Genomic DNA, 14,675 nt, shown 5'->3' on the forward strand with positions numbered 1-14,675 from the left:
AGATATTACAAAATTATGTCCTCAAGTAACTCATCGGATCAGATCTTGAGCCTTCCTCTACCTTCCTTATGTTCCTCATAGAAAATATGTAGAGGGTGAAGAGGTGAAAATGTTCTAATTCCCAGTTGGTAATGTAAAAAAGACAACCTAAAAAATTAGTTTAACCATTGTTAAAATGGTAAGACAGACTATTTACCACTCTTGAAATAGGTGTCAGGTCTATTGCAGTAAAGATGCAGAACCCAGCTCAACTTCGCATGCAACAAATCCAGCTGGGGATTTATAGCCATCTAAGTGAGTGGGTCAAAGAGTAGGATGCTAACAAGAGGAGACATCAAATGTATGGGATTCTTGGCGAGTTGATTTAACAAGATTCTTGCTGAAGGAAGGAGGTCTGGGTGATCAGATATCAAGGACAGAGGAAGAAGAACTTAAATGGATATTGACAGTATTAGATAGCAAAGGTTTGTGTGGAAAATTCTCACTAAAGTGATTTAGCAGGATTCTTGTTTCAAGTGGTCTAGGCAAGACAGGGCCTGAGAAGGAGATGCAATTAAAAAGAGCTTTGGAACAGTGTCCTGACTGACGTGTCATCAAAAACAGTCTGTTAATATCAAGTTGCTTCTTCTGTTAAACCAGCATGTGCCGCCCCTCCATCCGTTCCTGCAGCCCCGAGGCTCTTTAACAAAATAAAATTATGATTATGGAAATTCTAAGGGGGCTGGGAACACACTTTGGTCACAAGTCAAAGGGCCCCGGACTACAACTCCCATAAGCCAACGCAGGTGGCGAGTTGGCTATCCCGCCCCCAACCCCGAGCAGTGCGCCTGCGCGGAAAATCTTGAGCCGCGTGGAAAATCCTGCGCAGAACGAAGTGGGCGGTGATAGCCTAGCTGAAGAAGGTGGTGGTGAAGGAGGAGGAGCAAAGAAAAAACGACCATAGATTTCTCGGCCTAGAGCGGCCCTTAAAGTGCGGAGTTAAGGAGGGCGGGCGGGAACCACCCCGAACTGGCCGCCGGCGGTATCATGGCGTCCCGGAACCCCCCTCCCCAAGGTGAGCGGCCGGGGCCCAAAGTCGTATCTGGGACGCGGCTCACAGCTCTCGACCTTGCTTCCTCCCTTTGCTCCAGGGTTCCTGGGGCTGGCTCTGTTTTGAGCACCCCTTCTGTACTAGTCACCCTACCCTTCGCGGAACTCAAGCTGAAAGCGATCCCCCTCCCCCAACACAGCCTTGCCCTACCTCGTCCCTGGCTCTTAATATTCATTTTCAAACGGCTTTTTTTTTTTTTGAGTTCTTAGATTTTTTTTCCGTTTTTTTTTTCAGAGTCCCACTCTAAAGTGATTTCCCCTCAGTGGGTTGGTTTTTGACCTCTTCCGGAGGACCCCCCCCCCCCTCCACTGATGAAAAGAATCTTCCTGCCTTGATCCTGGTGGTCAAGGGTGACCTGTCATAGCCGGGTAACTCAACTGACCAGGTCTCCATGTCCCCAAGGCCTTCCCTGGGCTTTTGGCTAGGAAATGGGGTTATTATTGCTAGGCCCCTTATTCAAGCCCCTGGTCTCAGGAATTGAGTTAAACACGTTCATTAATTCCCATATGAGCATTTTCAGATGTAGGCCGAAAGTAACAGTAGAAAGTGAATTTTGACGTACATATATATCATATATAAACACACATATATGTCTATACGTATAGATATATATGTATCTATACATATATGATATATATGTATCTATACATATATGACATATGTATCTATACATATATATCTACATATAGATACATATATGTGTATATATATGCCATATTTCTGACTGTAGATTGACTCGATTAATTTTTTCCATTTTATATTTTGAAGAATATGAGAGTGATGACGACTCATACGAAGTGTTGGATTTAACTGAGTATGCAAGAAGGCACCACTGGTGGAATCGAGTGTTTGGCCACAGTTCGGGACCTATGGTAGAAAAATACTCAGTAGCTACCCAGATTGTAACTGGTGGCGTGACTGGCTGGTGAGAACAGCATTTTTTTTTTTTCATGTATTTTTCATCTGTTTCATTAGGAAGCTGACAACGTTTTGTAAATGGGCTAGGGTCACTGTGCATGTTCAGTGATCTATACTGTTAGTTATAGGAGAGTCCTACTTTGAGCTTTTCACTATGATATAATTAGTGTGATCTGGGACTCCCTGTTGAATTCTGATGATCTTCTTTCTCTTTGTCCACCAGAGTCACTCTTCCTTCCATACCCCTCATTGAATTCTTATATAGTCTTCCTTTTCTTAGGCCCAGCAAATGTACTATATTTGATTCACTGATAGAAGATGGGAAGAAATATGAGAGTACTGAACATCAATTTTTACTTACCATTTGTGCTAGCAACTGAGTAAACCTGTCAGAAACTCCCACAGCAAACCTGGTCCCTGGAATTGTCTACTCTGTAGAGAGAGTACTGTAAACTTCAGTAAAAATTACTAATGATGGGCTGCAGGCATGGCACACTTAGTAGAGCATTGGCCTAGCAAGTGAGAGGCCCTAAGTTCAAACCCTGGTAACTGCAAAAACTGATTCTGTTATGTTTTGTGGGCTGGTTCAGATTATGATAAAGTTTTAAGAATTGAGAACATTGGCTTTGTGTTGGTAACAATAGACTTATTGCTTATTGTGCAATAATATTGTGGAATACATTAAGGAATAATAAATACTAATCAAACAGATAAATCACATTATTCCATGGTTATTACTGTGGTTCAATTCCTATGATTTTTGGAATAAAAGATTAGTAAGGTAAAGAGGGGCAGAAACAAATTGGATCCTTTTGAAAATGTTAATGCCTAGAATTTTTTGAAGTTAAGGTGTTTAACTTGTGAATAGTCCTTTTTTCTTTACATTTTAAATTCAATTCATCTAGGGTGAAAATTTCCATTTAGCATATTTAGGTTAAAATTTTTGACTTGTATTTTCCTTGCATTTTGGAATAATGGTACACTCCTTTATGTCTTTTGTAAAGGCCACTTTATGATAGAAACACCCATTGTGAAGATATTGTGGCACAGGGATGCGGTATTTCTTTGTGATGTGTACTAATTAACACTTCTTTATGAAAAAAAAGCCTGAAAATTGAAGAGAGATTTCTGGTGAGGGCCTGTTTAATCAAACAGTTCATCATAAGCTGATTGTGTCATTTTCCCTGTAATTTGGAGTATGGCTCTCTGCTTAAATAAGCTCATAATTTGGTGCATGGTTAATAGAGCCAAAAGCTGAATATTAAAAGGTATTGACAATTGAGAAATAGAATTGTCAGATCATTGAATACTTTCTCCTTATAGACTAAATCTGGTAAGAAGCCCTGTAATTGAGTTTGCTTAGAAAGCAAAGAGACAGCAGCAGAGAAGTTAATAGGTTCATCTTGGTAACTAAAACCAACAGGCAATGAATGCACAAGCTTGTTAAGTCCTTGAAACAGACATGTTCTTGATAGTAATATATTCATTTGGGTTATATACAGATATCAACCCAGAAGCTATGTAATAGAACATTAATGTTATACAAGTGATTGGTTGTAATGACTTGTTCTGTAATGTAGATTCAGTATAGTACATTTTTGGATTCTCAAAGTATAAAACTAATATTGTAATATATATATTAATGGAAATTTTAGTAGGTATTAATGTAGTTAGTGAGTCAAGACATGACTGAGGCTCAGAAATTGTATTTAGCTGTAGATTAGCTAAAGGTGTTTGATCATAAGAACTTAAGAAATGGAGAGAGGAAAGATGGGTGAATGCATGGAACTAGGAAAGTTGAGGCAATGGTGAGATTAGGGTAGATAGGAGAGAATTATGAAAGGGTTAATGTTGATCAGCATTGATCAAAATGCATTGTACTCATAAACTGACATGTTGAATTGAATCCCCTCTATACAACTACTTGAAGATTATAATTTGTGTGTGTGTGTGTGTGTGTGTGTGTGTGTGTGTGTGTGTGTGTGCGCGCGCACGCGCACTTGTGCATGCGTGCCAGTCCTGAAGCTTAAACTCAGGACCCGGTTACTATCTCTGAGCTTTCTCAAAGCTAGCTCTCTACCACTTGAGATACTTCCACTTTCACTTACAGCTTTTTGGTGGTTAACTGGAGATGAGAGTCACATGGACTTTGCTGCTCTGGCTAGCTTTTGTGGTCCTCAGATGTCAGTCTCTGAGTAGCTAGGATTACAGGCATGAGCCACCAATGTCTGGCAAACAATAAACAATTTTATCTCTGAGCTTTCTCAAAGCTAGCTCTCTACCACTTGAGACACTTCCACTTTCACTTACAGCTTTTTGGTGGTTAACTGGAGGTGAGAGTCACATGAACTTTGCTGCTCTGGCTACCTTTTGTGATCCTCAGATGTCAGTCTCTGAGTAGCTAGGATTACAGGCATGAGCCACCAATGTCTGGCAAACAATAAACAATTTTTAAAATTTAAAACTAATATCAAGATGGGTGGTTGTTAAAAGCCATGGCGACTATGAGGACTAGTTCGTGTGCCTGTATAGTGGTCTAGAGAAAGGTAGTGGAAGCCAACCTGTTTACAAGATAATGTTCCCATAAGAATAGAGGAAAGAGTCAGGTACCATTTTAGAGTTAAGTCATGGAACTTTGCATTCAGTTGTACTCAGGATGATGCCAGAAGAGGCTGTGATGGATGTGAGTGGCCAGCTTGGGGAATGGTACTATCACTTATAAACTGGAACTTTAGCAGTTTTCAGCTGGAAAGATGATATTTTACTTTTGACCACTTGGAATATGTAGTTTTGAGTATAGGATAAGCCCATCATATAATTTGAAATGTTATTTTTGGCAGGGCATGGTGACTCATGCCTGCAGTCCTACCTGGGAGATGAAGATCAGTTTGAGGCCATCCTGAGCAACAAGCTAACCACACTCCATCTCAACAAAAAACTGGGGATGGTGGCATGCACCTGTCATCCTAATTTTAAGTAGGAGGACAGCACCAGGCCATAGTGGGCAAAACATGAGAGACCTGGCCTGGAAAATAAAGCAAAAAGGATTTGGAAGTGTGGTTCAATTGCTGGTCTCACAAGCAGAAGCCCTTAGTGCAAGCCCCAGTACTAGGGAAGAAGAGAAAGAAATTTATCATGTAGGAAGATGTTAGTTTCTTAGGGATGTAATAATAAAGTATTACAAATTGTGTAGGTTAAAATAACAGAAACTTGTTCTTTCACATTTCTGGAGGGTAGAAGTCTGAAATCAAGCTATCAGAAGGATTGGTTCCTTCTTGGACATTTAGTGAGAAAAAAAATTCTCATGTTTATCTCCTAGCTTCTGGTAATTGCCTGCCATCCTTGGCATTCTTTCAGTATGGCCACTCTAATCTCTTTCCCTTTGTTCTTACCACATTGTCCTTTTCCCTTTGTGTGTTTGTGTCTCTGTGAGAGGTGACTCATAGTGGATTAAGGACCTACCCTCTTCCAGTATGACCTCATCGTAACTAATTACATCTACAGCGGCTCTGTTTCCAGGTTACATTTTTGAAATCCCAGAAAGGACATGAATTTGGGGAAACACTTAACTCTGTAAAACTATAGATGAAACACTAACTCTATAAGATCTATAGATGAGACAAAACAGGCTAAATATAAAAATAGATAAGGAGGCTATGAGAAAAATGGGCTGAATTGTAGTCAGTAAAGTGGAACTGCATCAAACCTTAAAGGGTAGGAAAGCTTTTGATAGGCAGAGCTAGACAGCCCTAAAATCATGAAGATTAATAGCTCAAGCTAAGATGATGACTTACTTGAACACTGAGGTAAAGTAGGCTTGAGTAGAGTGGCTGTCTTCCAGGTTTATAGAACATTTTGACTGTATTAAGTGAAACAAAACAAATAATTTATTATGGGAACTTTCAGTTTACAGAAATAGAGAAAAAGGAACACAATGAACCTCTAAGTACTCATTATTCAGATTCTGTGACCACTCCTTTCCTATAAATCCTCCTTTTCTTTCCATCCCTTATTTTGCAATAAATCTCAGACATTGTAGGTTGTGCCTTTTTTAGCTTAATTTATACCCTGAATTCTTCTCTTTTTTGGGGGGGGGTCTAGTCATGGGGCCTGAACTCTGGGCCTGGGCGCTGTCCCTCAGCTCTTCAGCTCAAGGCTAGCGCTCTACCACTTGAGCCACAGTGCCACTTCCGGCTTTTTTCTTTTTGCTTATGTGGTGCTGAGGAATTGAACCCAGGGCCTCAGGCATGCAAGGCAAGCGCTCTACCACTGAGCCAACTTCCCAGCCCTTCTTCATTATCTTATGATTAGTGTTTCATTGAGTGGATACATTTTACTTAAAACGACTTTTGTTTCATGGAAGCTTGAATATCTTACTAACTTTAGAAATTAATAATTCTAGAACCTTATTCTTTTCAGTTGTTCATTTTTGACTAGCTTGTATGAGTATAGAGAAATATTGAACATTGCTAAGCAGGCAAGAGACATAATCAAAAGAAATGGGAAGACATTTAGATTTTATTAGGAAGCAATAAAAAGTAGAGCGGGAAGGTTTAGTACATAATTAATGTTCTCATCTTTTGTTTTTTCTTCCATTAAAGGTGTGCAGGATTTTTGTTCCAGAAGGTTGGGAAACTTGCAGCAACTGCAGTAGGTGGGGGCTTTCTTCTCCTTCAGGTAGGATCGAGCTTTATGTATTTCCTCTGCTTATATAGCTAGCCCTTGGGGACTGAGAATGTCAAGGTTAGTCATTTTAATAGAAAGTAGACTTCTTTTAGGCCTCAGTTGATAAATAAGCTACAATAAGTTTTAAAAACTGACATTTGTCGTATAAGACAACAGATTAAAAAATCTACATTCTTTAAGCATACTTTGTTCTCAGGTATTAAATCTATAATCATTAAAACAAATTAAAAAATGTATACTTCCTTGTTACTTTTCCTAATTTCCCTTGACCATCTCCCTAGCAGAATGAACATTTCACCAATAATCAAACCTACTCATCCTATAAAATAGGAGTCTTGTGAAAACGATCAGCTGTGAAAAAATGATGAGTATGAATAATATTAAAATATATCATGTAGATATATTCATGGTTACAATATGTATATATTTTATATATAATGTAATACACATGTATTATGTACATATTATCAATTTGTAAATGGGATAAGGGATCTTACTGAAAGCTGTTTAATAATATGAGGGTAAAGGGTGCAGGAAAATAACAATAGAGGGGATTAATCTGAGTAAATAATATATTCTATTATTTCATATATATCCATAATATATTCTATTATTTCATAGTGAAATACTATGGTGAAACGCCTTTGTATAACAAAGACACAGTAAAAAGTGAAAAAAGTGAATAATAGGAAAGTAAAACAGTCTCTGTTGTAGGACAGTTGCCAGCAAGAGGAAAGAGGGTCAACAGAGGTGAATGAGGACAAATATGGTTGAAGTACTTTTATTCATGTATGAAAATAGAATAGTGAAGCCAGTTGATATTGTTTTAAGAATGAGGGAAGGGAATAAAGGAGAGTGATAGAGGGGGTGGGATATATGGTATATTGGATGCATATAAGAAGACGTAATGAAATCTCCCTTGTACAACTAATATATGTATGCAAATAAATAATCTTTAAAATATATACTGTTCGTTCTATTTTAAACCTATATTTAAAATTAGTGTGCACAAAATTCAAAAGGGTTTTTTTTTGCCTATTCCTAGTTATGCAGTTTTTATCCCAGAGGAAGCTGCTCTTAGCAAACTCTAACATATATTTGAAAACAAAACAAAACAAAAATCAAAGCAGGAATGGCAAGACACACCTATAAGCCCAGAACTTGGGAGGATAAGGCAAAAGGATCAAGAGTTCAAGGCCAGCCTGCTAAGCAATCTAGATTATGTCTCAAACAAACAAAATGAACAAAAACAAACCCGTCTAACACAACTAAAGAACCACAATAATATAGAAAGGCTGGGGTGTGGCTCAAGTGGAAGGATGCTTGCTTAACATAATAATATAGAAAGTGGAAACTTTGGTTTTAAAAAGCTATAATCCTATTTCTGAGGCAGGTGGATTAAAATTTTAGTTTTGTTCATCTTCCTTTAAGGTCTAGAAATGCCTTGCTATTAGAGGATGTTTATCAGGATATTATCCAGCATTCATGTCTGTTTGGTATATATTTTCCCCAAAATATCATTCCCTGGAGATCAAATATAGTAAATCCCCAAATTGAAAGTCTCAGGGAATAAACGTTAGCAACTATTTTAAAATGCAGAGAACTGTCAGTTTTACTAGATTTTAAAAAATGATTGATGTTCATAGCAACCAAAATCTGGCTTTGGTACCTAAGCCATTGATCCTGTAATAACCAGTATAGTTGCCTTAAGTTCAAAGAGACAGGATTTATATGTGTTAAGCACTTACTTTGAATTATCTACTAAGCAGCTGTTTAAATGATGTATTTTTTCTATTAGTGACAGTATTAGGCATAATTATTTCCTGTGGTAAGAGGTAGAAAAAGAATATGATTAACATCTAAATTTAGTCCTTTGGATGAATATGCCAGTTTATACAGAAGAGAATTTTTCTTAAGCTGATCTTGACTTAGGTTTGTATAGAATTAAGAACATATTTATTTCTATCATTATTGTGAAAACTCAGTTGTCATTTTTGTTTAGGGCAAGAAGATACTGGATTGAGACAGAGCTACCTAAAATGTTCATAGAATAGAGACAATTATATATTTTATTTATTTATTTTGAGAATTGTGTATTTTAATCTCATCTGCATGTTAGTTGTTCAAAAGTTTGTTTCAGTCCACTCACTGTGTGCCATTCAAAACAATGTTTTATCGTTGTCATTTCCTACTTTTCCACATTCATCCATGTGTTTGTGGAAGTCTACAAGGCAAATAACACAGGCCTTGTCAACACCAAACCATTTTCCCCCCAAATGCCATTTGCCTTGAGAACTCAGTAGGAGGCATCTGAAAGAGGAAGTAAAGGAATAAATGGCTTTTAGACTAATTGCCTAATATTCCTTAGGTCCACTTCTATATTTTTATAACTTTTACTTAAGATGTAACTATAACTGTTGCTGTACTTAAGACATAAAGCTTTTTTTCTAATAATGATACTGTTTTCCAATAGATACTTATTATGGCTGGTCTGAATGCAGTAGCATTTACAACTAATTAATTATAACCAGCTATAGAATTTTATTTCTTCTCCACTCCCACTGCTTCACTTGACTTAAAAAAATAGACAGCTAGTTGTCAGTGGCTCACAACTATAATCCCAGCTACTCAGGAGGCTGAGATCTGAGGATTGAGGTTCAAAGCCAGCCCAGACAGCAAAGTCCATGTGACTCTTCTTCAATTAGTAAAAACCTGAAAGTGGCACTGTGGCTCAAGCTCTCATCTTGAGCAAAATGCTCAGAAATAGCACCCAGGCACAGAGTTCAAGCCCCAGCACACACACAGAAAAAATAGCATAAAACTTTTGGGTGTTTTTGAAAGTTTTACATTTCTTGATCTTTCCGTTTTAGTTACTATTGGCTTACTCGTATGGAATATGAGGATTTAGCTATCATTTGTTGAACTGTTCTATTCTCTGAACACACTCCCATCTTAAACACCTGAATGTATTTTGCCTCTTCCACTGCCCCACCCTGCCCCATCATGGGTATTAATTGTGTAAGATCATTTCCTGGAGCACATTGAGTCTCTTAACTTATGTCTTTAATTATGTTTGAGAAGGTTTTGACCATTATTTCTATTAGAAATTTTGAGATTATTTCATTCATTCATCCCTCCATTTAGAAGTACTGGGATTTGAACTCATGGCCTTTTGCTTATTAGGCAGGCATTCTACTGATGACCCAAACTTCCTTGAGGTTTTTGCACTGATTATTTTTGAGATAGGGTCTTGCTTTCTACCCAAGTGTGTACTACCAGGCCCATCCATCATCATCCACTGAGACATAGCCTCAGTGACTTCTGTTTAACCTGGTTGGAACTACAGTCCTCCTATCCTCAGCCTCCACAAAGCTGGGATGACAGGTGTATGCCTCAGTGCCCCAATGTTGGTCTGGTTAGTGTGCTGGTTGAAAAGGCATCTCAGGAACTTTTCTGCTCTAGCTGTCATTGAACCATGATCCACCTTTTCTCAACCTCCCAAACATTTTAGGATTATAGATGTGCGCCCATGGCACCTATCTGTGATTATTTCTTTTTGTGTGCCTGGTGGGGGGAAGGGAGATTATTTCTGTAGAATAGTAGTTGACTAAATCTTTTCTTTTGAGCCTATGTATCAGATAGTCTGTCAGTTTAATATTCTTGACAAATGTGCCCCAAACTCTTTTGCCTGCTTGTTGTCTAGGCCTAGTATATAGCTCTTATCCTGGGGTCTCTCTTCAATATCATTTTGCCTATGCCCTTTGCTTTTGTCTTGAATCTTTTCCATTTCCATTATCGCATGTCTTTTTGGCGTATTCTCTTGTTTTGGTGGGACATATCTTTCAGTAACTTCTGGAGGAAATGAACACAGGAAGTGTACTTTCTGAGACTTCGCATATCTGAGTTTCTTTGTTTTCCTCTCACATCTGAATAGTGGTTTAGCTGGGTTTAGATATTGGTCCATTTTTTTCTGACTTCCAGTGTTGCTGTTAAAAGTCTAAAGTAAAGTAGTACTTACGTCGTGAACCTTCCTGTGTGCACCTCCCCCCACCCCCAGCTCTGCTCCTAGTAAAGCTTGTAGGATTTCCTTGTCTCCATTGTTCTGATTTTTCATACCCATGTGCCTTGTGATGGGCCTAGTTATTGAACAATGTGCAGTAAACTTCATGATTCTGTACCATTTGGGAAAGTTTTTGATACAGTTAATGATTTCCTAAACTTTTTTTTTTGTTCTGGTCCTGAGGCTTGAATTCAAGGCCTGGGCACTGCCCCTGGGTTCTTTTTGCTTAAGGCTAGTGCTCTACCACTTGAGTATAGCTCATGTTTTCACTTTTTTGGTGGTTTATTAAAGATAAGTCTCTCCTACCTAGCCTAGCTCCAAACCATTATCTTCAGATCTCACTCTTTTGAATAGTTAGGATTATAAGTATGAGCCTATTGGTGTTTTCTCATCTTTTTTTTCTTTTTCTGTTGTTCCTTCTTATTAACATAGATCTTCTGGATGCTATCTAATTATTTTCTTTCCAATTTGGGAGATTTCTTCAAGTTCTCCCCCCCTCTCTGTTTCTCTCTCTGTCTCTCTCTCTCCCTCTCTCTCTCCCTCTCCCTCTTTCTCTCTCACTACCTCTCCCCCCTCTCTCTCAGGGCACTGTCCCTGAGCCTCTTTGTGCTCAAGGCTAGTACTCTACTACTTGAGCCACAGCTCCACTTCTGGCTTTTTCTGAGTAGTTTATTGGAGATAGGAGTCTTACAGCCTTTTCTGCTCTGGCTGGCTTCGAACCTTGATTCTCAGATCTCAGTCTCCCCAGTAGCTGGGATCACTGGTTCCCAGCATGTTTACTTTCTTTTTCTTTTCTTTTTTTTTGGTCCAGTTGTGGGGCCTGAACTCTGGGCCTGGGTGCTGTCCCTCAGCTCTTCAGCTCAAGGCTAGCGCTCTATCCCTTGAGCCACAGCGCCACTTCCGGCTTTTTTCTTTTTGCTTATGTGGTGTTGAGGAATCGAACCCAGGGCCTCAGGCATGCAAGGCAAACGCTCTACCACTGAGCCACCTTCCCAGCCCATGTTTACTTTCTTAATGAATTTTCCAGTTCTGTTCTTTTCTTCAGTCAGTTTTAGTTTAGTTTAGTTTTTTTTTTTTTTTTTTGGTGGTGCTCGGGATTAAATTCGGGCCTCATACATGCTAGGCAAGTGCTCTAGCAGTGAGCTACGTATATCCCTCATCTTCTCTCAGCCCCTTCACTTAGTTCTTAATTTCCATGAACAGCTGCTGTTGCTGCTGCTGCTCCTCCTCCTCCTCTCTTTCTTTTTTTGAGATTGCAGCAATAGAACGCATTTATTATATGCGACTTACTCTTTTCCAACCCATCATTTTAAGCAATGCTGTGGCTAGCAGATAGTCCCTTCAATCAGACCTTTATAAATGTATCATATAATAAGTAGAGCACTAGCATCTCTGGAAACCACTTTAATTGCATGTCCTTAGACTAGGAAATTGAGGAGAAATAGTATGGTTGTGTGTTTCTCTAATTTTAATTGAAGATAGATTCTTAAATAATGACTGAGGCTGAAAAGTTTTCCTTAAATTATCAGATGCTGGTTTGAAGTGATTACCTTTGTAGATTGCACATCTGTAGTGTTGATCCAAATGGTCTATCTTGCATGAATTCTTAGCATCTATGTTTAGCTAGCAATTTAATTTTTCAGTTTTGCAAACAACACTGCTACTGCAGTGTTTGCCACTATTTACATCTTTGCACATTTCTCTGAGACAAAGTAAAATGTACATGTTGAAGGCCTTTGATTGTCAGATACTTCTAGAAAATATGTTTCTATTACAACCGCTTTAGCCCAATATGAAGGTATCAACTGGGGTTTTCCTTCTTTTTTCAAAAATTTTTTTCCTCTCCATACTACATTCTTAGAAGGGAACTATTACAACCCATACTCAAGGAGGACTGATATAGTATATCTCCTTGAGGGCAGAGTAGCTATATAAATTATTTACAAATGGGTAGAGGTACAGCAAACACCTGAAGTCTCAGCTAGAGAGACCAAGGCAGGAGTTCAGGGTGTACCAGGGAACATAACAAGACTTCAGCAGAAAATAGAAATGTTTTAAAAATCTTTCTGAAACTTTGTCTTTTTTCCATTTGTTAATTTTTATTCTTATTAGTATGAACCTGTGGATTTTCATTTTATACTCTGGGTTATGATCCAATATATTATTTCTTAAATTATTCCAATTTGGGAGCTCTTTCAGTTGTGTGTATGTGTGTACACATATATGTGCACACTCACACACACATATGTGTGCCTGACTAAAATATTCAAGCATTTTGCAAACATTTTGGTGAAACAAACACATTATACAATTTGGGGGGTGAGGGTGGGAAGAGAGTACTGGGGTTTGAACTCAGAGCCTCAAATTCTTCCTTGGCTTTTCTTTCCCCCAAGGCTGGAGCCACTTGAGCCACATTCTGTGTGTGTGTGTGTGTGCGTGTGTGTGTGTGTGTGTGTGTGTGTGTGTGTAATCTCTGCTCATCAGTGAGAAAATATTATTTTTATTGATTTTTGAAATTCTGAGACTAAAACCCTTGCACCTACTAGGCAAGTGCTTTGCCACTGAACTATATCTTCAACTATTGTTTAATGTTTAGACTTCTTCCTATGGAAGTTTTGTTTTTCTGTTTTGTTCTATTTTTTTGGGGGGGTGTATTTTTTTGGTACTGGTGCTTTGAGCTCTCCTTAGCTTTTCTATTCAAGATTGGTACTCTACCACTTGAGCCGTAGCTCCACTTCCCTGTTTTTGTTTTGTGGCACTGGGAATCCTATCTGGAATGTGGAATATGCTAGTGCTCTATCACTGAGCTTCAGCCTGTCCTCCCTCTTCCCTTCATTGTTCTCTTTGGTCTCTAGTTTTTTATGGTAAAGACCTTCCTCCATGCAGCTTGATCCTTGACTGTTTATATTTAAGAAAAGGACATTTAAGAAAATGGGTAGAAAGCTATAGATGTGTGATGGTACTTTACATTTTACAACAAATTTGAATAGTACAAGGAAAATTACCTAAAGATACAGAATTGGGGATTGAGAAGTTTTCCCCATCTCATAATCCAGTTATATCACCTAAGGTAAGGGTCACTAGCAGAAAGCCCAGTTTACCTGTTTATAGCTTTCAAGCAGACAGGAATCTTTGTCTGAAAGCTTACCCTCTGTGTGTGTGTGTGTGTGTGTGTGTGTGTGTGTGTGTGTGTGTGTGTCCGTGTGTGTCCGTCTGTCCATTGGTCACTTTGTCTGTGTCCATCCTGGGACTTGAACTAAGGGCCTGAACATGGTCCCTAATCTTATTTGCTCAAGACTAGTTCTCTGCCACTTAAGCCACAGCTCTACTTCCAGTTTTTTTGGTAGCTGATTTGATATGAGAGTCTCACAGATGTGGGCTGACTTCAAACCGGATTCTCAAATCTCAGCTTCCTGAGTAGCTAGGATTATTTACATGAGCCACCAGCTACCAGCTTCTAGCCTTATTTTTCACATACAGTCTTTTAAACTTTTTATGGTGCTGACAATAGGACTCGGGGCCTCCAGCATGCTAGGCATATTTTCTACCACAGAGCTACGCTATTGGGCCCCTTATTTTTAATGTGTAAGTGTCTAGGAAAGTCAAATATTGTTCAAAAGACACTCATCAGTGCCTCACCTTACTACCCTGTTAGTTTCCATTGCTTTGCATGAGTTCTGGGAGTGAAGAAGACTTCATTAAATCTTGTATGGTCTATTCTTAGGAGGTACTTGTCAGCAAGATTAGATGGACTAAAATCCCACTGGGAACAGATTGCTTATGCTTGGTCAGTTTAGACTGGTTTTTGTGTTCAAGGGAATATGACAGTGAACTTTTCCAGAAGAGTGAGAAGTGGTAGTGGGTTGTGTCAATCTCTCTCTCTCTCTCTCTCTCTCTCTCTCACACACACACACACACACA

At 38.7% G+C, this 14,675-nt stretch overlaps 1 protein-coding gene across 1 annotated transcript in view; it reads left to right on the forward strand.

Annotated features, from left to right (window-relative positions):
- The first annotated feature begins 912 nt into the window (after nt 1-912).
- The window catches only part of Fundc1 (FUN14 domain containing 1), a 20,589-nt gene continuing 6,826 nt past the window's right edge, over nt 913-14,675 (forward strand). The window contains exons 1-3 of the mRNA XM_013030862.1: nt 913-1,054; nt 1,859-2,015; nt 6,610-6,685. Coding sequence (XP_012886316.1) covers nt 1,027-1,054; nt 1,859-2,015; nt 6,610-6,685 — 261 coding nt within the window. The 5' untranslated portion in view covers nt 913-1,026. The remainder of the gene's footprint in view (nt 1,055-1,858; nt 2,016-6,609; nt 6,686-14,675) is intronic.

Source organism: Dipodomys ordii, unplaced genomic scaffold (assembly GCF_000151885.1).
Source record: "Dipodomys ordii isolate 6190 unplaced genomic scaffold, Dord_2.0 Scaffold134, whole genome shotgun sequence".
Taxonomy (NCBI): Eukaryota; Metazoa; Chordata; class Mammalia; order Rodentia; family Heteromyidae; genus Dipodomys; species Dipodomys ordii.